Source organism: Mauremys reevesii, linkage group 15 (genome assembly GCF_016161935.1).
Source record: "Mauremys reevesii isolate NIE-2019 linkage group 15, ASM1616193v1, whole genome shotgun sequence".
Lineage (NCBI taxonomy): Eukaryota > Metazoa > Chordata > Testudines > Geoemydidae > Mauremys > Mauremys reevesii.
Window position 1 is genome coordinate 14179640 of NC_052637.1, and position 24439 is coordinate 14204078.

Genomic DNA, 24439 nt, shown 5'->3' on the forward strand with positions numbered 1-24439 from the left:
TAACTCCAGCATGGATAAATGCTGTAACTCCCATGATGCCCCTGTGAGAACCGAGGTGCCCTTCGGCGGTGAGCCGGAGACTCTAAATCCCGTCAGACCCTGCGCGCAGGACTCCATTTTCCGTGATGCACCGGGCCACACTCTCCCTCTATCGGCCGAAGGGTATCCGCGGCGCATGCGCGCTCCTTCCGAGCTTGTGGAGTTGCGGGTGCGCCGCCATCTTGTCACGGTCTCAGCCAGCGCTGTGTAAGCGATGGGGGAGGAGGGGTCTGTCTCTTAAAGGGGACACGGCCCCAGGGTGGGCCCTCCCCTCCTCGGGGTGAGCTGGGGGAAAGGGGTGGGGGACTTCGGGTCGAGCTCGGGGGTATGGAGCGGGGCCCGGTGCTGCCCCCATCCCGCGCTCTGCCCCGACGGGCCCACTTTAAGGTACCGCGGCGGAAAAACGGAAGAGGCAGTTGGGGAGGGGGCGAGCAAAGGGGGATTAGCGCGCGCGCCCACCTCTCCCCGCACAACGGCCGCTGCTGCCGCGCGCCTCGCTCTAATTGGCCAGAGGCGCCCGGCTGGAAGCGCGGCTTGAGGGAAGGGGAGGGTGATCCGGGCCGTGGGGGAGGGGCCATAGAGGAGAGGGCTCTGATGGGGTTGAGGGAAATGGGAGGAGCTACGGTGGTAGGGACGGGCATGGTGGGTGGAGCTGAGGAGGGGCTGTGGTGGGAGGGCCAGGGGTGGGTCTGAGAAGGGAGGGGCTGGGCTGGGGCTGATGAATGTTGGAGGGACTCTGGTCACAGGTGGGTTTGAGGGAAAGGGGCGGGGCTGTGATGGGAGGGGCAGGGGTGGGTCTAAGGAGTAGGGGCGGGGCTATGGTGGGAGGGACAAGGGTGGTGGGCAGAGCTAAGGGGGCTTTGGTGAGGGGCAGAGCAGGCAGTGTGGGGTGCCAGCTCTAGGGCTGTATGATTCCTGGGCAGCTGAGGTGGTGACTGGCGCAAGATGGGTGTGGGGCCTGGCCCTGTTCAGGGGATCTTACTGGGGCAAGCTGGAGTGGGGCATTGGGTCCCACTGTCCCCCATGTGGTGAGAACACAGGGCACAGGGGGTCCCAGGGATGCACTGGTGGGAGCAGCAAGTCAAGGGCACTGCACAATGAATGAACAGATCAATTTACTCCTTTGGTGGGGAAGGGGTTGGGTGTTATTGATTAAACTGATTATTTTTAGACAAACTAATACAGCGGGAGAGGGAAGAGGCCTTTGAGAATCTTTCTGGGAGGCCTGTCCCCCACACTCCTTATCCCCCTGCACCCTAATGATGTGATAGTCCCCTTTCCTTCCCCCCCTCAGAGCCATTTCTTCCTGGGATATTCCCCTTGTCTTCTCCTGACTGACAGATCTCTACTGAGACATCCCTCTACCTTGTTTGGTCCCTCACCCCACACACTATTTCTTTTGATGGGTACAGTCTTCACTAGTTGAGTTCTCAGATGCTTTCCTCACCCCCAGTAATGCCCTAGTTGGGTTCACTGCCCCCTGTATCTGTCTGTGTGCCTCCCACTGCACCACAGACAGGATCTCAGCACCAACCCCCTCGGTGTAGCCCCAAGGGGTTTGCAGCTCACACCCTAGCCTCTCTCTCCCTGCTCCCAGGCAGGCAGCGTCCTTTGTGGGAGGATGGAGCAGAGGCAGCAGGTCCGCCAGCGGGCCTCTGAGTGCATCCGCAAACAGAAGCGCAAGGAGCTGGATGCCCGGCGCAGCAAGTGCCGCATCCGCATCGGGGGCCACCTGGAGCAGTGGTGCCAGCTCAAGGAGCAGCTGGGCTTCTCCTTGCACTCCCAACTGGCCAAGTACCTGATCGACAGGTGAGGAGTGACTGGAGAGGAGGGATGGGAGTACTGGTCCCACAGCAGGTGCCAGGGTAAGAGAGAGAGGTCCTATGGGAGGAGGGGGAAGTGGCGGGGGCTCTGTAGAATGGACATAGGAGACCCTTGGTTTCTTTCACAGCCCACCTTCGCCTAACAGGCCCCACCCTCCTCACAGCCGCCATTTCCCCACAGAGCCTCTTGTGCATCCTCCCAGATCCTCACAGGTTCCTCTTGTCCCAAGCATGCCCCCTCCATTTCCTGACAAGCTCCAGTATGTCCTTTCCCTGATTTCCCCATTGCACCCTAACTGGCGCCTGATCTTGATGCCTGTCCCGTGTGGTGGTTGAGATTTTGGAGTGGAGTGATGGAGGTCATGGAGCAGGTTCCCTTTTCTGGGTGGATGGCTCAGCCAGGGGGTGCAGGATCTGTGTTTTCAGGGTTCCCTCTCTGCCCCTCGCTGTTCACTCAGTCTCTCACCTTCTGTCCCCACTCTGTCTGTTGCAGGTACACTTCCCAGGGCTGCGTGCTGAGTGCAGGTAGGCACCTCCTGCCCAAATGGGGTCTCTGTGACTCTGCACACACTTCTCCTTGGGGGGAAGGGTATGCAGCTTTGAGTGTCCTTCTAAAAAGGGAGATGCAGTGGGGGGATCCCCCCTTTAGTGACAATCATATCAGGGAGAAGGATTACATGGTGGGGGTTGACTGTGCTTCAGCCCCAGTGGTGATGGGAGGGGTCGCGTTGTGTTTGGGGCACTAACTCTCTATACCCCCTTGTGGCTCAAGTCTGTGGTTTGGTAGTAGCGTCTAGTGGCTCAAGTCTGTGGGTTGGCAGTGGGGGAACCTAGGCCCACCGCTCCACTTGGTTCTGACCCAGGGCCCTGGGGCTGGTAGTTCAACGGTATCACTAAGTCTGCTTCCTAGGTTTCTTCGACGGTACCCCTTGCCTCTCCTGAGGCCCAGTGGGGGCCTGGTTATTGACTTGCAACACGTACTCAGCTGTAAGGGATCCAGAGGTTCCTCACCCTCACTCTGCTATCTCTCTGATGGTGGCCTGCAGTTCCACATTGAGGTCTGTTTCAGGCCTTGTGGAACTCCTGCTGTATCCCTGCACAAGCTACCAGGGAAGGTCTGCTCCCTTGCACTGACCACCCAGACTGCACAGTGCCCTTTCAAGCTCCACGTCCATTGTGAGCACACCCAGCAGATGAAGCTGAGCGGAGCCTCCAGGGCCCAGAGCTGACCCTTAACCCTCCTTGCATCCTATCACAGGGGGTTAGAGTTAATTAGGGGGATATTGCTGTGGCCTCCAGGGGTATTAGGTTATATGGGGGTGGTGCTGTGGCCCCTTATCATGGAGTTCAGAGTGCAATCCAGACTAGTAAGAGGTTGTGTCCCACTTTCCCTGCAACCCTGGGTGTCCCACAGTGCCTTTCAGCATAGGAGCTGACTCCATGGGTGCTCCGGGGCTGGAGCACCCACAGGGAAAAATTTGTGGGTGCTCTGCACCCACCAGCAGCCAAGCTCCCCTCCCCACCTCACCTCCTCCTTCTCCCCGAGCGCGCCCACGCCCCCGCTCCTCCACCTATCTCCCAGCGCTTGCTGCCGCAAAACAGCTGTTTCGTGGAGTAACAAGCTCCAGGAGGGACAGGGGAGGAGTGGGAACGTGGGCACGCTCAGGTAAGGAGGCGGGGCCAAGGCAGGGATTTGGGGAAGGAATCGAATAGGGGCAGGGAGGGGGCGGAGTTGGGGCAGGAACTTTGGGGAAGGGGTGGAGTCAGAGCGGGGTCGAGTACCCACTGGTGCAGCTGGGATGCTCACAGTCACCCTACAAGCATGCTCTGTAGGAGAAAAAGGGATCCCCTCTGGCCCCTGGTTTGAAGCAGGTGCTCCATCCTTCCTTATGGCTCCGTTTGCTTCTGATCAGCTGCTGACAGACCTCACTTTGCATGCAGCTTTTTTGATTGCTCCTTGGTGAGCTCAGTATCTGCTTCTTTTCTCCTACTGCCTTTTCTGCTTGTGACTCATCTTTATGCTTTCCTTTGTTCTATTTCCTTCCCTGAAATAAACAGAAAACAATAAAACTAACCTTTCTTTGACTCTCCCCAGCCTTTTCACTTGAAAAATACTTAAAACTATTCTACTAGTGCTTGGAGTGCAAACCTCAGTTAACATAGCAAGCTGTGTATAAATCTTATTTCGACTACACCACTGTCAAAGGGTGTTGGGGTGTGATCCAGACCAGTAAGGGGTTGTGTCACTGCTTGTCCTGCAACCCTGGGTCCTGTACAGTGCTTTGCTGCTGCAGCCCACAGCCTGGGATGCTCACAGCCAGCCTACAAGTATGTAGGTTACACCCTGAGTGTCTGTGCTAGACAGCCTGGGTTCAGCAGCTCTGACCCCAGCAGCGAGTCTACAGCCCTATTCTGGCTTCCACCGGTCTTGGTTACAACCAACAAGTTGAGCCCAACACTCTCCAAGTCCTGAATTTTCCCCAAACCATGTGCTCTGCAATGTCCAGCCCTCTGCTGGACAGTTCAGAGAAATAATATGGTCAGCTTGTTCCTTTGAAGAGACAAAAGTTTATCACAGTTTATTAACCAGGATAAATACACCCTTCCCTGCAAACAGAACTGAGCTGGTTTATGATAAAAATCAAACAAGTTTATTAGCAGGACATAGGTTAAGTGATACCAAGTGAAAGGCATAAAGTTAGAAAGGGAAACAAGCAAATAAAAGTGAAAACACAGATTGAAAAGTCTAAAACTGAATCCAGCGAGGTACAGGCTTTGTTCAAAATATTTTTGTCACCAAGCTTCCTTCTTCACAGCTGTGGTTCACTTTCCTCGGTCAGGCCTTCCACAGAAATACAAGATGTTGGCTTTCCTTGTCTCCCTAGGTGAAAGATTTTTGCCTAAGCAGGTTTCTTGCCTATACTCAGTTTCCAGAGACTTCAACCCTTCCCTTGGTTGAAGGGCACATCTTTCTCAGCTTGTGAGAGTTCTGTTCCCTCATGCCTGTCTAATGATGGATGCCAGACATGGCTTCTCTCTTTGCTTATATCTTCCAAAGTTCAATGACTTTGTCTCAAGAGGCAGAGTGACCTCATGCTGTTCTTTCTGTTCTGTGGACTTCCCCTGATGATTTCTATGTAAATAGGGCTTCCATTGTTTTTGGTCACACCTTGCTTAATTGTACTAGAAACAGATAGCTACCTTGGCTCCTGTCTGGGTGGGGGCCTGTTTCTCCCTGTTTGACCACACACTTTAAAGCATGATATCATTAAGTATCCATATTTTCTCATATTGTGTTTATATATACATTTCATGATGATATTACCAGTTTACCAGTGTGTTACTGGCTTTCAGAAAAGACCTCACTCTATGCACTTTTATAAAACAGTAATATTGTATACAATCCAGTTGATTCAATTGTTTATCACTTGAGGGTCAAAGACCCCTACCCCTATCTTTGCAGACCAGTAAACTTGGCAATATTTTTTTTTGAAAAGTAAAAGCTGGACCAAGCTTCTCTGCCTTGTTGGGGCATAGACCCCATGCTGTCTCTTCCCCCACTTGTTAGCTTGATAGCTTTGGGTATTTGATATGTAAATGGACCTTCATTGTCTCTCCCCGACAGCCTGGCTGCTGGTCTCATTTAAACATACTTTACTCACAGTTCTAGTCTATATCCATAACTCTTAACTCACATTGCGTCCATACATCATGCAAGAATATTAATGATCAGTGAGTTATTAGTTTTCAAATGATCCCTCATAAGGCATATGTTATACAAAGGCTATTCCAGTAGTGTACAGTGTATGAATACAGGGGTGCTTAGAGTCACATGACCAGGAAGTTGGGTTATGGGGAGGAGGGGAGGGTGCTGTGGCTCCCCCAGAGGGGTAGGATTATATGGAGAGGTTGAGGTAAATGTTGGGATGGTGCAGTGTCCCCTGTGGGTGCTTGGGTTATAGGCAGGGGTGGACAGGCTATATGGTGCTCGGGGCACACTGTGGTTTACATGTGGTTTCCCTCTCTCTCCCCCAGGGCAGGGTGGCTCAGATCCCAGCGCCCTCCCCACGGATGCCCTGCAGCGCCTGGTCGTCCTGTCTCATGTTCACAGCCAGGAGTGCAGCTTGATCCCCAATGTGAAGACCCCCTCACCAGGCGACAAGGGGGCCCCAGGGAATCTAGTGTGGGAGTGCATGGCTGGACACACCTTCTCCTGGGGCCCCCCTGCACCGGAAGAGCAGGGCTGTGCCCCACCAGGAGGTAGTTCACAGCCCGGCAAAGCTGCCTCCCGGCGCAAGAAGGACAGAGGGGCCAGCTCAGGGCCCATCCTACCACCTTCCCCAGTGACCAGCCGCAGGCGCTCACTCCGCAGAGCAGCGCTTGCCCAGGACTCCTCTGGGATGATAGTTAAGGTGGAGACCAACGCCCTTGGGGATAGTGGGGTGGTGGAGAGAATAGCAGCTCCATCATCCACCAGCAGCATGGACCCTGGCGGAGAGCAAGGAGCAGAGAGCACTGACACTGATGCAGGTGAGGGAGTGAGCAGGACCCCCCCGATCCTGGACCCCGATGCAAGCATGGGGTGGCACGATGGATGCAGCTGACCAGCCTTCCCTTTCCCAGGGCCCCACAGCCGTCTCCTCCAGTCCAGCCAAAACTGGGATTCCTCCTCCCTCTCTCCACTAGCCCTTGATTTCTTGTGTCCTTGTTGACTCCAGATCCCCCATGGCACTCCCAGCCCAGAGTACAGGCTAGCCAGCTCCCCATGTACATTGGAAATACAAGTTCAAATAGCCCTTCCTCCACCCCATACCACCTCCTCCCTCTCTGAAGGGGATCAGCTGGACTGTTAAGCAAACGAGTAACCCATGAGTCTTAGTTCCATCCACAGTAATGATAGGGATCCCGTAATAATAACCACCCTCTTCTAAACTAGTCCCTATCCCCCTACATTCGCCCCCAGCCCTGGACAGTACAGGAGCCTGACACCAGGCCCTGACTGTCTGCAGATTCAGGCCCTTTCGAGTCAAGAGGAGAAATGAGTTGAAGAGGAAGGGGACCCCCCTTGCCAGACCGCAACACCCAAATGTTCCCATCATGTGCATCCCAGACTCCATTAAACTGCAGCTTGAGGACTAAGCATCTCCCCTAAAACCAGGCTGAAGCCTTGGATGGTTCAGAGATTTAAATCAGTTACAGGAACAAGGGTGGGTCACTGAGTCCCAGGGCCCCTCAAGGCTTTCATTAAGTTCCAGGAATATGGGTAGGTCTCCTCTTTGCTGCGTCTTTTAACTGTGTTGTAACCACACAGGTCACTGGCTCGGTGATGCTTGAAGTGAGGACGTGGCCTTATTGAAAGTACCCAGTGTGTCCCTGCTATTCATGGGGAGAGAGACAGGTCTTTTTAGTGACAAGGGCCCAAGTTCCATGGAGAACTTTTCAGATCCACATCTGTCCTGGGAGCGAATTGGGAACCAGAGCAGGCATCCTGTGCTGTTCACACTGCTGACCTAGTTGGCAGGTGTATCCTGCCTTCTGTGAAACTTTCAAATGCAGCCCCATGTTAGGCATGGGGCAGTGGTCCAGCCTGGAGATCCCGAGGAGAGGGTGGCTGTGGGTGTCCTCCAGCTGTGAAAGAACAAGGGCTGGAACACAGAAACTGCCAGAACAGATCAGACCATATCTGTCTAGCCCTTTATTCCTCAGTGACCAGTATCAGGTGCTTTATAGAAGGGGCAAGAAACTCCCTATTGGACAATTATGGAACAACTTGTTTATAGTTTCTTCCTAGCCCCCTTCCTCTGGCCTGTTAGTGGTTGGTTTATACCCTGAATGAGGATTTAGTTCCCTTCCTCGAGGCCTTTTCACTCTGTATTCCTCACTCCTCCCAAACCTTCCTGCACTCTCTCCCCAACCATTGCGGTTGCGCCTTCCTTCCCCTTCCCTTCTCTGCAGATCTCAGCTTCATGGTTCCATCTCACCCTTCAACTGACTGCATCTAGTTTCTCTCCCTACAGCTCCCCAGGTAGAGGCAGAGGCTGGCACAGAAGGGGTAGAGCCGAAGAGGTGAGTGATGGTGGCTCTTCTCCTCATCATCTGCCCCTGGTGCTTACCTATCCCCTGCTCATGTACTCCTGGGACTAGAGAGGAGCTGTCCTGTATCCCCAGGACTGCGATGACACAGAGTCACTCCTATCTGACAATGTCCGGTGTGAAAATCACTGCTGAGTTCTCAAGCCAGTTCCCAGTGGGGCAGTCTTGCCCCATCCCTATTATAATGCATCAGCCCTGTTGTGAGTAACTTCAGCAGAGAGGCCAGTGACTGACAGGGACATGTAGACAGGATGGCCATCAGGCTATGAGGAGAGAGGGTGGGATCAGGAGCCACAGAGCCCTCAGAGACTTCCCCTCAGAGCCATGGCTCCAACCCGCTCTCTTGACATTTGATTCTTGCAGTGCACCAGGATTGGAGGATAAACCAGAGGAGGTGCCTGAGCCCAAAGAGGAAGAGGACGAGGATGAAGACTTCACTGAAGAAGATGACCTCACTTACACTGACGACCTGCGCGATGAGAATTACCACCCCTCACTGGACAGGTAAGGGAAGCTAGAGCTGGGCTGGGAGGGAGCTGGCTGCACTGCTGTCTGAAGGGCTGCCAGGCTGAACCGAAGTCTGGCACTTTACGAAGAGTCTGTGTAGGTTCTTTCTGACGTAATGCCACAACCCGGCTCTTCTGTCCCTTCACCTTCCATATGTTAACAATTAACCTAGGAACCAAAAGGTCATGTACAGAACAAGGTGTCTCTCTCCGTAGCTTTTCCTGAATCCCTGCCCTTTCCCACCCCCTCCCTACTTTGTGGTTGCCAACACTTTGCTGGCATAATTAAGGCCTCACTCAGATTTCACACGCAGCTGTGGTACCCTGGGATGCTCATAAACACCACTGCTGAGAGCATATGCTCCCAATTCTCAGTTGTGTGAGTGAGATCAGAATCTGGCCCTGGAATTGTAAATTCCCCAGGGTATGGACCTTATTTTCATTACTGGTAAGAGGAGGGGAAGGGATTTGCCCACTGCATGGTCAGAGGGTAAATGGCTCTTTGAAGGCTCAGGGCCCCAGCCTCACTCTTACAGGCTCCACAATGGGGAATGAGGCAGCTCAGGTTCACCCAAGGATACTGAGAGGCAGTTAATTAGGCAGGGAAGCACCTGGGCATGATAAAAAAAAAATTAAGGACCTCAATTAGAAGGGGAGTTCCTGAGAAGAAAGGCAGCCGCTAGAGAGCTGCCCTCTAGCAGGCTGGTGAACGGCTAACAATCCAAAGAGAGAGACGTGGGGCAAGCCTACAGAGGGGGAGAGGCAGGAGGGAGCAGCAAGGGGCTGACAAAGAGTGGTTCTGGCTGATCCAAACGGGCCCTGAGCTGAACCCGGTGAGTTGGGCTGGCCTGGGCTCCCCTGCGTACTCCAGAAGAAAGTTCTAAACGCAGGAGACCTAGGGCTGACTAACGCCTACTAGAGCCATGGAACTTCTGACTCCCCATCACCCTGAAGGAGCCAGAGGCTGCTGAGGATCTGGCCAGGAAAAGTCAGATTGTAACAAGGACTTGACAGACACAGAGTTGGGTGTGAGAGCATCAGGTGGTGGAGCCAAGTTGGTGTAGCTCCCCATCTTGCCACAAGGGGGAACTGATAGACAAAGGCCCCACCTACACAGTGAGTCAGTTTCAGAGCTAGGAACAGAACCCAGGTGTTTTGCCACCCAGTCTTGTGCCTTAACCACAATCCCATCCTTCCTCCCAAGCTTCCTTGCGACTTTGTCCTGATCCTGGGAATGAGAGACCCATTTGTCCTGATCCTGGGAATGAGAGAGAAACATACTCTGCAGAGGGAAAGCTGCTCTGACAAATCTAACCCTGAGTGTTATGTGACTAAACTCTCAGCTCTAACTTGACGTGAACATGGAATAATACATTGATTCCTTTAGCGCTGGCTTGGAAGAGATGCTTTTAGTCTGTGTGCCTCTCCCTTGATGGCATTGGGTTGCTTTCCCTCTGTTTCCCATGTCTAGCTTCGCCTGCCATTAGAGAGCCCCCTCTCCCAGGTTGTAACTAGTTCTTGTGTCCATCTGGTCCATCCAGTGACTCCGAGCTGAAAAGAGAGCAAAGCCAGACCAAGAGCCGCAAGAGACCCGTGAAGGGTGTGCAGCTACCTACTGAGACGAGTCCAGCCAACGGCAGCCCCCCTGAGGAGCAGGCGGTGCAATCCAGGTGAGAGGGGAAGACAGGCAGAGGGCCAATACAGGTGAGGAGGGGGAGCCTGAGCACATAGGGAGAGGAGACAGGAAGGCGAGAAGTGGGTGAGTGAGAAGGAAGGGATTGAGATCAGTTTGTCTATCTCAGTTCAATCATCCAAGCGGCTCTGGGCCCACCTGAGAAGTGACTGCATTTCCCAACCCCAGAGCTTTCGAATGCTGGCTAACCTAGAGGCCTGAGGGCGTGCGTGGGGCTGCCCTGTGCTCTATAACTACAGACCCCTGGCAATAGCAGCCAGACCAAACCGCAGCCAATTCCCAGCGCAGAGCTGTCTTCCACACCACACTGGGTGTCTCAGGCCTGCTCTACACTTAAAATGTAGATCGACATGACTACATCACTCGGGTGTGAAAAATGTCTCACCCCTAAGCGCCATAGCTATGCCAACCTAGCCCTTGATTAGATGCATCCAGGTTGATGGAAGAATGCTTCTGTATATCTAGCCAGTGCTGCTCATGGAGGATGCTTCGCCGCTATGATGTTGACATGTGAGGACCTGAGCAAAACCCATTGACATTAATAGAGATTCTTTCCATTAACTTCAATAGCAGTGGAGACAGTGATGGAACTAGGGGACAGTGAAGGAGACAAACGTACTAGAGTCTAGGTAGAGAGGGAGAATATAGTAGGGCTGAAGTTTGCCCACGTCACAGCTCAATTCAATGCAGATGGAGCTGTCAGGGAACCAGTTGCAGCTCCCTGATCCTGCACCATCTGCCCTCTGCTCCTCAACTGCTCTAACTTATACCACTGGCATAAGATCCCAAACATCAATGGAGGATTGATATATCAGAGCTCCCTGCACAGCACCAGAGAGTGCAGGGAGGGTTCCACAGGAGCCATCTCTGCCTGGGGAGAGTTCCACTGGCACAAAGGGATTTCTCCTCTGGCCATGTGGGGCCAGAACATGGCCTCTTTGTGTTACCCAAGTGGTACAAGTGGCTATAATGTACTGCAGTATCCTGCTCGCCAGGGAAGAGACGAATGGCTAAATAGGGCTTCAGTAGTTAATCCTGGGGGAATTTTGCGGCAAAATATTTCAAATTCTGTGCACGATATTTTAAAATTCTGTATATTTTATTTTTCAAAATAATACAATATAATCACGCCAGTTTCAATTATTTTGGTAATTTATTTCAAATACCTGTCAGCAAGTACGTCTGTAACAATACAGACAACAGCAGTAAAGAGATTCAGGAAATGTTTTTTGACAAATACATTATTTACCGGGCATATTAATACAGAATTTTGATAATAATTCATTTAAACTACAATATAGAAATGTATTTCCCGCACCCTTGAGAAGCAGCCCAAAGGCTTGGGGCTGTCAGGGTTAATGAAGGAGCTGAGGGAGAGAGAAGTAATTGCTGGGAAGGAGCCTGGGAGTGAACCTGTAGGGTTGCTGGATGTGGGTGGGAGAAGTATGGAACAGGTTTTTTTGGGGGGTGCGGAATTGTTGGGGCGCCTCCCCCCATGCCTCTCCTATTCAGTCAGGCACATCTGCCTCTGTTCCCATATGTCCCTGCATTCCCACTCCCCATTCAGCCATGCATTTCTGCACATGTCCCCATGTGTCCCTGCACCCTTCTCTCTCCCCCCTGCCATCTCCATGTGACCCTGCACCTTCACTCCTATTCGGCCCTGGGCTCAAAGTTGTTACCGCACTAGCTCCTGTGCTCCCACCCCAGTCTGTCCCCCCCACTATCCCTTCAGAACCTCAATCTGTGTGACACCCCAGCAGCACCGTGTGCCCGCTCTGCCCCACTCCATATCCTGTGCCTCCTCACCTGGCAGGGCACTGTGAAAAAGGCAGCCTCTGTCCCCTCCCCCTCCGTGGCTAGTTGCTCTGACACATGAGCTAGTTGCCCTCTCTTCTGGCATCACATCAGCCCCTGCAGTGAAGTGTCTGGTTCTCTTCACTGAAGCTGCTAGTGTGAATCTGTAATACTTTTATGCAGAAAATGATGTATGCATTAGCGTCTTGTTTCTTAGATTATAAGGCCAGAAGGGACCATTGTGGTCATCTAGTCTGACCTCTTGCATAATGCTGGCCATAATTCAGGACTTCCCTGAATTAATTCTTGTGTGCACTACAGCAGAGCTTTTAGAAAAACATCCAATCTTGATTTAAAGATTGCCAGTGATGGAGAATACACCACAACCCTTGGCAAGTTGTTCCAAGGGTTAATTACCCTCATTGTTAAAAATGTGCCTTATTAATAATCTGACTTTGTCTAGCTTTAATTTCCACCTTTTGGATTTCGTTAGATTGAAGAGCCCTCTGTTATTAAATGTCTAGATAAGTGATGCTGAAAATCTGGTCATTGCTGAGAAGATATGTTGGTTTTAATACTAGCTTCTGATGTTGATAGTTGAGTTTATCTCTGAAGAGCCAAGGAAGCCAAATTAAGATTGGGTGGATGTTGGAAATTGCTTTGGGTGACTGAACCTAATGCAACCTTCACTGAGGTGAGGAATGACTCACAATAAATCACTGGGAATTGGGTCAGGTCCTTAGTGAATGATTAGGCTCCAAGTCACCAAGGTATTTAAAAGCCAGTACTGCTGATCTCAAGTGTACAGAAGTAATGAGTCACATCTCAAAAATCATGAGTATTTGATTTGGGTTTTTGTTTTGTTTTGGATTGTTCTGGATTTTTCTAATAATAAATTATAGGTTCTTTAAATTTGTCTTCTGGTTTCTGAGCCTTTAGGTCACACTCAGGACACATTTTCATTGTTTTTTTTTCCCAAGCATGAGGGCTAGAAACTTACATTTTATCTAAATAAAAGCTAAAATTGTCATGGGCTCACTTTTCTTAAAGCCGAGGCTTTAAGAAAAACACCAGATATCACGAGACTCTCAATAAAATCACAAGGGCTGATAATGGTGCCTGTGTTTAAACACATGGATAGTCCCATAGAAGTCAATGGGCTTACTCATATGCTTAAAAAGAAGCATATGCTTCAGTCTCTTGTTGAACTGCAGCCTTACATAACACCAGGGAATTAATTATAGACCCTAACTCTGTCTTTCCAGACTTTCTAATGTTTTTATTACATAGGGAGGTGTAAAAGCATTTCCTTTGGAATTAGCTGAATTAAGTGTGAACAGTCTTCCATCCTCAACTATCTCTTCACGATGATATTTTTTTGTGGGGGTTATGGGAGAAAGAAGCCCCAAAATATGCACCCAAACACATACCAAGTAAGTATTAACATGCACAGTCAAGGCTCTTCTGCCTTTTTCATTTCTAGATGTTTTTGTGAATTCAATTCTATACTGAAAGTCTGTTAATGTCTGTTTTACAGGGGCTGCTGAAACTAAGTAACAATTTGCTACCAGTAGAGAACAAGTTCTGGAGGCATTAATTGAAGCACAGCAGGAAATAATGGTAAATTATATATTTCATTTGTGCTCCCCCTTCCTCTCCTTGCAGCATTTTAATTTTACCATTAGAGGGACACCATCTACTCAAAAATCATGCTTGTGTCTGAAAACTTTCTACCTACAAGTAATCTCTAAAATCACTGGAAATAAAAAGATTATTTCCGTATACATTTTTCTTTTTCCTTCAGTTTCTGTACTTTGTGCATTTGAGAGCACTCTGTTACTAGTCATTTAGGGCCAAATTTTCAAAGGTGTGTAAGTGTGTAGTGGGATTTTCAAACGCGCCTAACTAAGTAGGAGAGATCTCAGACTCCCATTGAAATCAAATGCAGAGCACCTGAACTTGTCACTCATTTTAAAGATTGACTGAACTTGTTGATGGTGTCCCTTTAAGGTTTAAAGGAAATAAAGGATCAAAGAACTTACACATTGATGTGTGGCTTTTTTCTGTAGCCAATATGATACCAGCAGCTAAGGAGATGGAGACAGGAAAAAAAAAAAATCAAAGGAGCAAGAAAAAGAACATCAAGAGCACATCGCATACTGTAGTGTGTGTTCCTTCGCAGACGACTCTCATCTCCTTCTGTAAGTACCGTCATCCCAATCTGATGACAATACATGTGTGCAATATACAGTATTGCAAAGTGTTGAGCAGCATCAACATGAACTTGCAAAGTAAGCTGCATAGCCTACATCTTCTATCATGAAAATGGCAGATCGTCAGTGACTTGTAACATGTATTTTCTTCACCAAAATGGCAATTTAGCTATTTTCTAACTTCTTTTTCTTTTCAGGACAGTCTATCACAGACCAACAACAACAAAAGTGAAGTGGCTGCAAGATTAACATTGGAAGGTGGATAATGCAGACAGAACATTTTAAATTAGATCAAACTTAAATGTTTAAAGAAAGAGGAGTACTTGTGGCACCTTAGAGACTAACAAATTTATCTGAGTATAAACTTTGGTGGGCCAAAACCCACTTCATCGGATGCATGCAGTGGAAAATACAGTGGGAAGATATATATACACAGACATTTGATTTGTGTCCATTTATTCTTTTGCGTAGAGACTGTCCGGTTTGGCCAATGTACATGGCAGAGGGGCATTGCTGGCACATGATGACATCGATCACATTGGTAGATGTGCAGGTGAACGAGCTGATAGTGTGGCACCATCATAGGACCTAATCACATCAGCTACACTATCAGAGGCTCGTTCACCTGCACAGCGAGCAATGTGATCTATGCCATCATGTGCCAGCAATGCCCCTCTGCCATGTACATTGGCCAAACCGGACAGTCTCTACACAAAAAAATAAATGGATACAAATCAGACGTCAAGAATTATAACATTCAAATACCAGTCGGAGAACACTTCAGCCTCCCTGGTCACTCAATAACAGACCTCAAAGTCGCAATACTCCAACAAAAAAACTTCAAAACCAGACTCCAGTGAGAAACTGCAGAATTGGAATTAATTTGCAAACTGGACACCATTATATTAGGCATGAATAAAGACTGGTAGTGGATGGGTCATTACACAAGATAATAACTATTTCCCCATGCTAATTCCCCCCTCCCCCCACTGTTACTCACACCTTCTTGTCAACTGTTGGAAATGGGCCATCCTGATTATCACTACAAAAGGTTTTTTTCTCCTGCTGATAATAGCCCACCTTAATTGATTAGTCTCTTTATAGTTAGTATGGCAACACCCATTTTTCTTGTTCTCGATGTGTATATATACCTTCCTACTGTATTTTCCACGTCATGCATCTGATGAAGTGGGTTTTAGCCCACGAAAGCTTATGCTCAAATAAATGTTAGTCTCTAAGGTTCCACAAGTACTACTCATTCTTTTTGTTGATGCAGACTGTGTTAGGCTACCACTCTGAAACTTAGGTGTATGTGACCAAACTTTCTCTATGTTTAAAAATATTAGATTAATGTAATTACGACTGTATCCTGTTTTCTTAATTGTATTATACCTTTTTGCAATACAGTGTGTTTAAAGACTTTTTATTGTTGGTAAATAATAAAATTTAATCATGTTTGTAACATAGGATATTTATTCACACTAGAAATGATGCCAACCTGTAGTTATTTTGTGCGGTGAGGAGTAGGTATTTAAAATAACTGTCAAACAGTACAGAAATAAAATCATTTTCCCTCTTATTTTAATGACCAGAGTGGATTTTTCTAAAGGTTTTTAATGCTCTTTATTTTTATCATACAAACGATGGACTTATTCAAGAGCAGCTTGGTTCTACTGACCTAGTGAAGTCTTATTATCATTTCATTCTTATTTATATTACCATAGTGCCTTGGAACCCTAGGATGACCGCATTCAGGGGGTATCTTACCAAATAGGTCCACACTGCATTCTGGTCTTAAATTTTCTGTTTATATCTCTATTACAAACCGTCAGACCTTTGAAATTGTAGAGTGATGCTTTCTCCTTCAGTCTTATTGTTTTGTTCATCTTTTTACTTTAATTAAAAATTGGGAAATTTGATACCAAAAAAAGCCATTAGGAGAATGGTACTGGTTGCACGATTATGGCCAGTGTTCAAAATGTTCATCAGGGGCTCGGGAGTTACTGAGTCCTCTTGAAAAACTGACCACTACGGCCTAATTTTCAGAAGCACTGAGCACTTGAGATTCTAGTTGAAATTCAGGGGAGCAGGCTGTGCTCATCACCTCTGGAAATCCATGACCAAGAGTGCTCACAAGTCAGGCAAATGTTAAAGGCTGCACATGTGACCTTAACTCTGCCCTCTTGTGCAACTATTTTCCAATGTAGTCTCTTAACTGTATGAACATGTTATTTCTAAATATAGTGTTGTACAATTTTTTTTTCTTGCCATGTTAGACACACACATGTAGGATCTTGCAGTATGTAATAGTTTTTGTATGCCAGACAAACAGGTTACTTATATGGAAATGTGCTATCACTATGACAACAGAAACCCAATGATTGTAACATTGTGCAAGTTGTCCTCTGCTAGCTTGCTATCTGGTGAATCTTGGAACCTCTCATGAGGCAGGAAAGCATCAAGCTCAGCTGTATCTAGCACTGTATCTGCTGTATATTTAGGCTTGGAAAAATTAGATTTTTATTGTTCAGTATCAATAAACTTCCATTTAATCATACATGCACACAAACCAACAAAAAAAATCCAATGAAAATTAACAGAAAGGCGAAGTACGAAAAATGCTGCCTGAGAACATTTTAGAGTTTAATTTAAAGCAATGTATATATTGTGACATGATGTTGACTTTGTGTTTTTATAGTTACAGTAGAATCTGAAAGTTATGAACACCAGAGTTATGAACTGACCAGTCACCTCATTTGGAACCGGAAGTATGCAATCAGGCCACAGTAGAGGGGGGAAAAAAGGAAATACAGAACAGTACTGTGTTAAACATAAACCGTTAAAAAAATAAATGGAAAGCAGCATTTTTCTTCTGCATAGTAAAGTTTCAAAGCTGCATTAATCCAATGTTCACTTGTAAACTTTTGAAAGAACCATAACGTTTTGTTCAGAGTTACAAACATTTCAGAGTTACGTACAATCTCCGTTCCTGAGGTGTTCGTAACTTTTAGGTTCTACTGTGTAAAGCTTTAACTTTTGAACCCTAGTAACTCCAGCAGCCTGGGGTGAGCTGGAGAAAAAGTCCTGTATCCTTTCGCAGCGGTACCCTTTATCAGAAAGATGGGGGTGTGTACCAAGCCTAGCGGTCCAGGGAAACATCCTCCAAGATATTTAGGTGCCTGTCTCCCATTGATTTCAATGGGACTTAAGCATTTAAAGATCTTTGAGGATCTGAGCACTGGCCTCTACACCATCCTGACCTTCAAGACATGACATTTGTAGTGCTAGGCCAAACTTGAGCTCTTCCTAGTGCCTGAGAGGCGTCACTATGTCCATGTAGGTGTTAGTGAGACTTGGAGGTCCAGGAAGATATCAGAGCAATCTTAGGGTGACCACCCTGAATTCTCCTTTGACTAGGGTTTGCTTTGCGTCCTTGAGATCCAGGGCAGACCAGAGCCATCCTGCACTCTTGGATTCAGAGGTGCTTGGAATGAAACCCTGTCACTCAGGGCCACAGGCTCTGTGGCTTTTTGGCAGGATTAACCGGACTTCCTCGGGTGCCCAGGGATGCTCTCATTTGGGGCAATATGGAGCTTTGGCAAGAAACCTGATCTCATAGGGAGGACTTGGGTGTCTGAGGTGAACAAAGGGGGAAAGACTCCTGCTGTCTCTCTGGAGGGCATTGAGCTGGCTGAATGCTCTGGATCCCTTTCCAACCCTCATCTGGTGCTTGCTAGAAAAAGGACTTGGGACCCTTCGTCTTCCTGTGCCGAGGCCACATGAGTCCTGAGAAGGGGCTATTGGGCACCCTTGGATTCTGCCACCTACATGAGACCAGGCACCAGATGCCCTTTCTGTGAGAGGCTGGTAGCTGGAGATCCCTGCCCCAGAGAAGGCCAGGCAGCCTTCATCTCCTATGCCTTCTCGCAGTGAGGGGATGAGGGAAATGTGCGTGGTGGAGATGGGGAAGGGTGTACAGAAAAGGAAAACGCAGGCCAGGGGAAAGGGAGACAGCATGGGGAGAAAGGAGGAGGAAAGACACGCCCCTCTCTGGGAGCACCCAATCAGTGTGTTTCTTCCTTTGCAGCCGCAAGAAGCGAGGACAGCCGAGCAACAAGGATTTGGCCCAGATCGGCCCCAAGAGAATCAGGTAGGACCCTGGCCATGACTGCTGGCTGCCCTGCCCTAGAGCCCTTATGGTAGCAGAGCTGGGCTGCAGACCAGTCCCTCGTATCCTTGCTCCCCTCGGCTGGACTCCCCACTCCACTGAGCGACTGGTGGTGCCTCCTGCGAAGGGGAGCATTTGGGGCGGGGCGGGATCTCCCTCTCTGTCTGGATTGGTCTCTTGGTGCAGGTGGCAGCGCCATTCCAATTGGACTTAGAGGGGAGCAAAAACCTCATTAGCCCCAGAGCCACACACCAGGGGCTGCTTCCCACAGCCTGTTAACCTACTGTACTTTTCAATGGCCCAGTGATGGGCAATCCTCTTGCCATTTGGTCTCCCATCCATTCCCCCTTGCAACCACCCCTCTCTGTCCCTTCATACGCTCACAGCCTAGTGATACTCCCTGGCATTTCTCGCATCCCCACCGCTCCCATCAGTTGGCATCATCCACAGGGCATGTGACCCACCCCTTAGCGCCCCCACCCGCACACCTTCCCCATTGCTAGTGGTGTGCTTTGTCCAATCTCTCCACCATCCCACACCCAATACTTTACACAGCTAATCGAGAGACCAGAGCAGATGGGGACAGATGGGAGAAAAGAGGTTGGAAAGGAGATGGAGAGCTAGTGAGGCAGGGAGATGAAGGGGGCTTTGTCCAGACGTGACAAGCCGCAGAGGAGAGGTGACGAAGGCAGCTGGTGAGCAGGGAAAGATCCATGGAGATGGCTGCAGAGGACACAGCTCTTGCCCCTGCAGCGGGGGGATGGAGAGGAGAGGACAGAGAGAAGGTCTACGAGGGAGGGTTTGAGAACCGAGGGGCTGCTGGACTGCATCCTGGCTCCATCAATAACCTGCAAGATCCTCACCTCCTCCTCTCTGCAGGAAAGCAACCAAGCGCGAGATGCTCCTGTGCGATTTCGAGGGCTGCGGCAAGATCTTCTCCAACCGCCAGTACCTGAACGTGAGTGACACAGTGACCTGGGGGGAGGGGCACCTGACCTACCCCCAGGAACTGCCTGGTCCCCTTTGGGATACATGGCCTAATACCATTATGGTCCTGGTATCAGCCCAGCTGTGGGCGTGACAATCAGTTCAGTGTGACCCACCGATGAACGTATGTTACAGGGCCCTCTCTGTGCCTGATCCACAGAGAATATGAGTCTTCTATGGTTTTACCATAGTTCAAGCTGTAGCTACTCATGCATTTAATTCTGGACATCCCCATTTCAATCCCTGGCCCAAATGGGAGCTTTCACATATGCCCCAGTCGCTCCCATCTGACTGGCCGTTCAATGAAACGAGTCCATGTGTCCTCAGTTCCCAGCAGGACAAGATTCTATAGCAGGGCTAAGGCCCTGACCCAAAGCTGATCGACATCCATGGCAAGATTCCCACTGATTGCAGTCAATTTTGGAACATGATCCAATCGGCCGCCTTTGCTGCAGCCTCCACAGAGAGGCTGGGGGTGGACTGGGCCATAGAGATATGGCTTCCCTCTGTCATCCTACAGAGAGAGCCAAGTGGCACCAGGGAGCCCCCCTGTACTGGGGCTGCTGTTCCAGCCCCAAAGCCAAATCAAGCATTCCCTCTGACTCCCAGTTCTGTGGGAGGGCGCTCAGTTAGGTATGAAACAGGGAGGACGGACTGCAGGGTCTCTGGGCGGCAGCTGACCCTACCCTCTGCTTCCCCTTCACCTCTAAACGGCAGCACCACAGGAAATACCAGCACGTGCACCAGAAGACCTTCACCTGCTCCGAGCCCAGCTGCGGCAAATCCTTCAACTTCAAGAAACACCTGAAGGAGCACGAGAAGCTGCACAGCGGTCAGTGAGCCTGAGCACCGGGGCTAAAGTCTCAAAGCACCTGCCTTCTACAGTGCTGGGCTCCCCCTCAACTCAGCACACACACAGCTCTCTGAGGGCCCCTCCATCTGGATCTGCAGGGCTTCTGTCCCAGTCTGTGGCTCCTACACACACACAAACCCCTGCCAGTGTCGCTCAATCCAGCCCCACAGCTCCCCTTCAGTCCCAGCCCTGGGCTCCTTACACACACACACTCTCTCTCTCTCTCCCCCCACCCCCACCCCCCGCCAGGGCCACTCAATCCCAACCTGCAGGTCCCACTGTCATTCCAGCCCTGGACTCACTACCAATATCTGCTCTACCACCCCCCTGCTTTTCGACCCCTGGACCTACTGCCCTTTTCGTCCCTACCTTTGCTTCCGCCTGGGTAAAATGCCCTGCCCTACATCCTGCTGGCCAGTGCAGCCAGTAACCCGCTCTCCTTCCCCCTGCAGACAAACGGGATTATATCTGTGAGTACTGCGCCCGCCCCTTCCGCACCAGCAGCAACTTGATCATCCACAGACGCATCCACACGGGGGAGAAACCCATACAGTAAGTAGCAAACCCGCTGGCTCGCTCTGTGACTTGGGGTCTCGTCCTCTGTGTCCCTAAGAATCGCAGCACTGAGAAGCCAAAGGTGGAAATGGCTGATTAGGTGCCATCGATCCAGTTGTGGAAGATACAGTCCCTAGGGCTGTCCGGGCCCTCTTCCTAACTACACCCCAGACAAGGCCTCTCCCCCTCACCCTGTTGATGTATACACCCATTAGATACTTGTAGATCAGAGGTCCCCAAAGTGTGGGGTGTGCCCCCCTAGGGAGGCGTGGAGAAATATCCAGGAGGGCACAGCGTGGCCCAGGCCAGCTCCAACTCCTGCCCCCAGCTCTGCTTCGGTCCCATCCCCAGCTCCCAGCCCCGTGTCTGGCCCCATCCCCAGCCTCAATACAGCGCTGCTACCCGCCCCGCATCCGTCCCTGGCTGCAGCTCTGTTCCCAGCCCAGGGCCAAGGCTGGGGGCGAGGCCGGGAACAGAGCCGCACCTGGCTGCAGGCCTGGGTGCTAGCCGCGCCACCGCAGCTCAGCTGTGGGTCCGCTCCCACAGCTGTCCCCAACCTCGACCCTTGGCCATAGCCCCGCTCCCAGCCCCGCCTCCAGCCTCGGCCCCCTTCTGCTGTCCATGCCATTTCCCCCCTTCCCAACCCACGGCACCACTCCAACCCGGGCTCCAGGGAGGACGTGGTGGACGGACAGAGGTAAGGGAGGGCACGATCCTCAAAAGTTTGGGGGGTACTGAATTAGCCCGTTGAACTCATTGCCACAGGAAGTTGCTGAGGCCAAAGATTTAGTGAGATTCCAAACGGGGATTGGACATTTATGTGGAAACAAAAATATTGAGAATGACCATAATGAACAACAACAATTTTGGAAGGGAGATTAGGTTTTAAGCCAGTTCTCTAACCATTAGAGTCCAGGACCTGACCTAACGTGTGGGCCAGATTAGCCCACATTAGCCACTGTGAGGTTCTTACACCTTCCTCTGAAGCATCTTGTGCTGAGCTCTATCAGAGACAGGATAAGGGGCCAGATGGGCCTTGAATCTGATCCAACCTGGCAATTCCTGTGTTCCTGTATCCTCTGTGCATCCCTCTCTAAGCTTTCTCTCTCTCTGATTCCCTGCCCCGCCTTCTCCACGCTCTCCTCTTGATCCCCTTCCCCACCCACAGGTGTGAGATCTGCGGCTTCACCTGCCGTCAGAAGGCCTCCCTCAACTGGCACATGAAGAAGCATGACGCCGACTCCTTCTACCAGTTCTCCTGCGACATCTGCGGCAAGAAGTTTGAGAAGAAGGACAACGTCACTGCGCACAAGAGCAAGAGCCATCCCGAGGTGGCTGCCGGCCCGGCCCAGCCCATGCCGGAAATGCCAGAACCCGCCCACCAGGACGCGCCATCCCCGCCCCCCACCCTCACTGAGGAGACACCAACCGAGGACCACCCGGATGGGCCATGCCCACTTGTCACAGAGCAGCTGGAGATCTCTGCACTGAGCCATTCCAAGATGGAGAAGGCAGAAAGGCCGGTGTCCCCCATCACAGCCTCTGCCGAGTAACGGGCCACACCGAGCGGGATCCGGGTCTGACCAGTGCTTGGGGGCTGAGCCACAGGGGATGTTGGCAGAGATGATCCCAGCAGGATCCTGCCTTCCAGCTGGACTCTGCTGAGGGTGCGACATAAAGCACTTAGCAGAGGGGTGGGGATAACGACTGAACCATGGCAGGAGACGGTAGCGGCAGATCTGAAATCCTGCCCAGGCACTGAGAGTATGGGGACAGGGAGGCAAACCCCCGCAGCCATGCACAGTCTCCCCACACCAGTCAGTAGAGCGCAGACTCTCTGTGGGCCAAGAGGACTTTGACACCAGGCAAAGGGTCTCACCTTCTCTGGGGCAGGGGAACTCTGAAGAAAGATCCTGAGGTTCGCCCTCCCCAGGAAAAGGCCTCAGTTTTGCTACCCTCGGCTTCGGGTTTTGGACAAATCCTCAATAAAGAATTATTTTGTGTAATGCCTGGGGCAGGGAGAGCGTCTTCTCTCATGGCGCTGCTGGTTCTGCCAGCGTGGGTGGGGCAGGGGTGAGGGTAGGTGAGCCTGCCTTCATCCTAATGGCCACAGCTCCTGCTGCCGTTTCCCACCCCATCTCCCAGATTGGTGCAGCTCCAGTGACTGCAGGATGTGCACCCATCCCCCGTCCAGCTGCGGAAAAGCCTGCTAGTGTCATGGTCTTTGTATTAGAGCAGAATCTTGGTGTCCTAACGGAGATTGTGAGCCCATTGTGTTGAGAGCTGCCTGCATGCACTGTGAGAAGGTCTCTACCCTGAAGAGCTCCCAGTGTAAATAGACCAAACAGACAGTAAGGATTCTGATCCCCTCTTTTTACATGGGAGATCGTATCACAAAAAGATTAAGGGCAAGATCTTCAAGGGTATTTAGACTCCTAAAGTCTGTGGATTTCAATGGGAGTTAGGTGCCAATCTGGTCCGGCTGAACATCAGTGTCTCCTAAGTCACTTAGACCCAGATCGTCAAAGGTATTTAGGCTCCTAACTTCCATTGAAATCATGCGAGTTAGGAGCCTAAATACCTCTGAGGTCTGAGTCTTAGGGCTAGTCTACACTTACGAGCCGGGTCGACGCGGTGAGTTCGACTTCTCGGAGTTAGAACTATCGCGTCTAATCTGGACGCGATAGTTCGAACTCCGGAAGCGATAGTTCGAACTCCGGTACTCCACCACTGCAAAAGGCGGTGGCGGAGTCGACCTTGGAGCCGCGGACTTCGATTCCGCGGCGTCTGGACGGGTGAGTAGTTCGAACTAGGGTACTTCGAATTCAGCTACGCTATTCACGTAGCTGAATTTGCGTACCCTAGTTCGACCCCGCTTCTTAGTGTGGACCAGCCCTTAAGTATGTTTGAAAACTTTATCCCAGGGGACTTGCTTAAAGATTGCGCATTAGGAAAGAGTTAGATAATAAGGCAGAAAATATCATATTGCCTCTCTATAAATCCTTGGTTCACCCACATCTTGAATACTGCATGCAGATGTGGTCGTCCCCTCTCAAAACAAACAAAAGGAAGTATTTCTTCACACAACGCACAGTCGACCTGTGAAACTCTTTGCCAGAGAATGTTGTAAAGGCCAAGACTATAACAGGGCTCAAAGAAGAACTAGATAAGGTAATGGAGGATAAGTCCCGCCAATGGCTATTAGTTAGGAAGGGTAGGGATGGTGTCCGTAGCCTCTGTTTGCCAGAAGCTGGGAATGGGTGACGGGATAGGTCACTTGGTGATTGCCTGTTCGTTTTATTCTCTCTGAAGCACCTGGCATTGGCCACTGTCGGAAGACAGGATACTGGGATAGATGGACCTTTGGCCTGACCCAGTATGGCTGTTCTTATGTTCTTATATACAGAGAGTGTGTGACTGAGCCAGGAACTGAAACTGAGCCAGATCTCACCACTTGCCTTCTGTTAACCACAAGACCCTTTTGTTTTCTTCCTGGATCCTCTTCACTTATGTTACGGGAGATGATTTCAGGTGATGGAGGCCCAGCTCCTCTAAGGTGCTTAGACGCCTAACTCCCAGTGAGATAACTGCCTTGCATAGTAAGCAGGTTTTCGTTATGTGGAATCAGGGAAAACTCTGACCCCTCTTCTCAACAAGATACCAGTCCCTGGAGATGTGAGCCAGAGGAAAGGGAAGATTTTCCCACCAAACG

At 50.3% G+C, this 24439-nt stretch overlaps 1 protein-coding gene across 8 annotated transcripts; it reads left to right on the forward strand.

Annotated features, from left to right (window-relative positions):
* Positions 1–22733, forward strand: LOC120383001 (zinc finger protein 692-like). 8 transcript variants are annotated; one of them, XM_039500579.1, is made up of 12 exons: positions 1–246; positions 1637–1848; positions 2356–2387; positions 5898–6392; positions 7880–7928; positions 8319–8459; positions 10003–10131; positions 18252–18314; positions 19212–19290; positions 20037–20151; positions 20625–20724; positions 21896–22733. In XM_039500579.1, exons 2-12 carry the CDS (start codon positions 1661–1663, stop codon positions 22278–22280), a joined length of 1776 nt encoding a protein of 591 aa, XP_039356513.1. In that variant the 5' UTR covers positions 1–246; positions 1637–1660; the 3' UTR covers positions 22281–22733. The 8 variants fall into 8 exon arrangements, with proteins under 8 accessions (XP_039356513.1, XP_039356507.1, XP_039356508.1 ...); XM_039500573.1 differs by lacking the exon at positions 1–246 and adding an exon at positions 348–426; XM_039500574.1 differs by lacking the exon at positions 1–246 and adding an exon at positions 633–681.
* The last annotated feature ends 1706 nt before the right edge of the window (positions 22734–24439 follow it).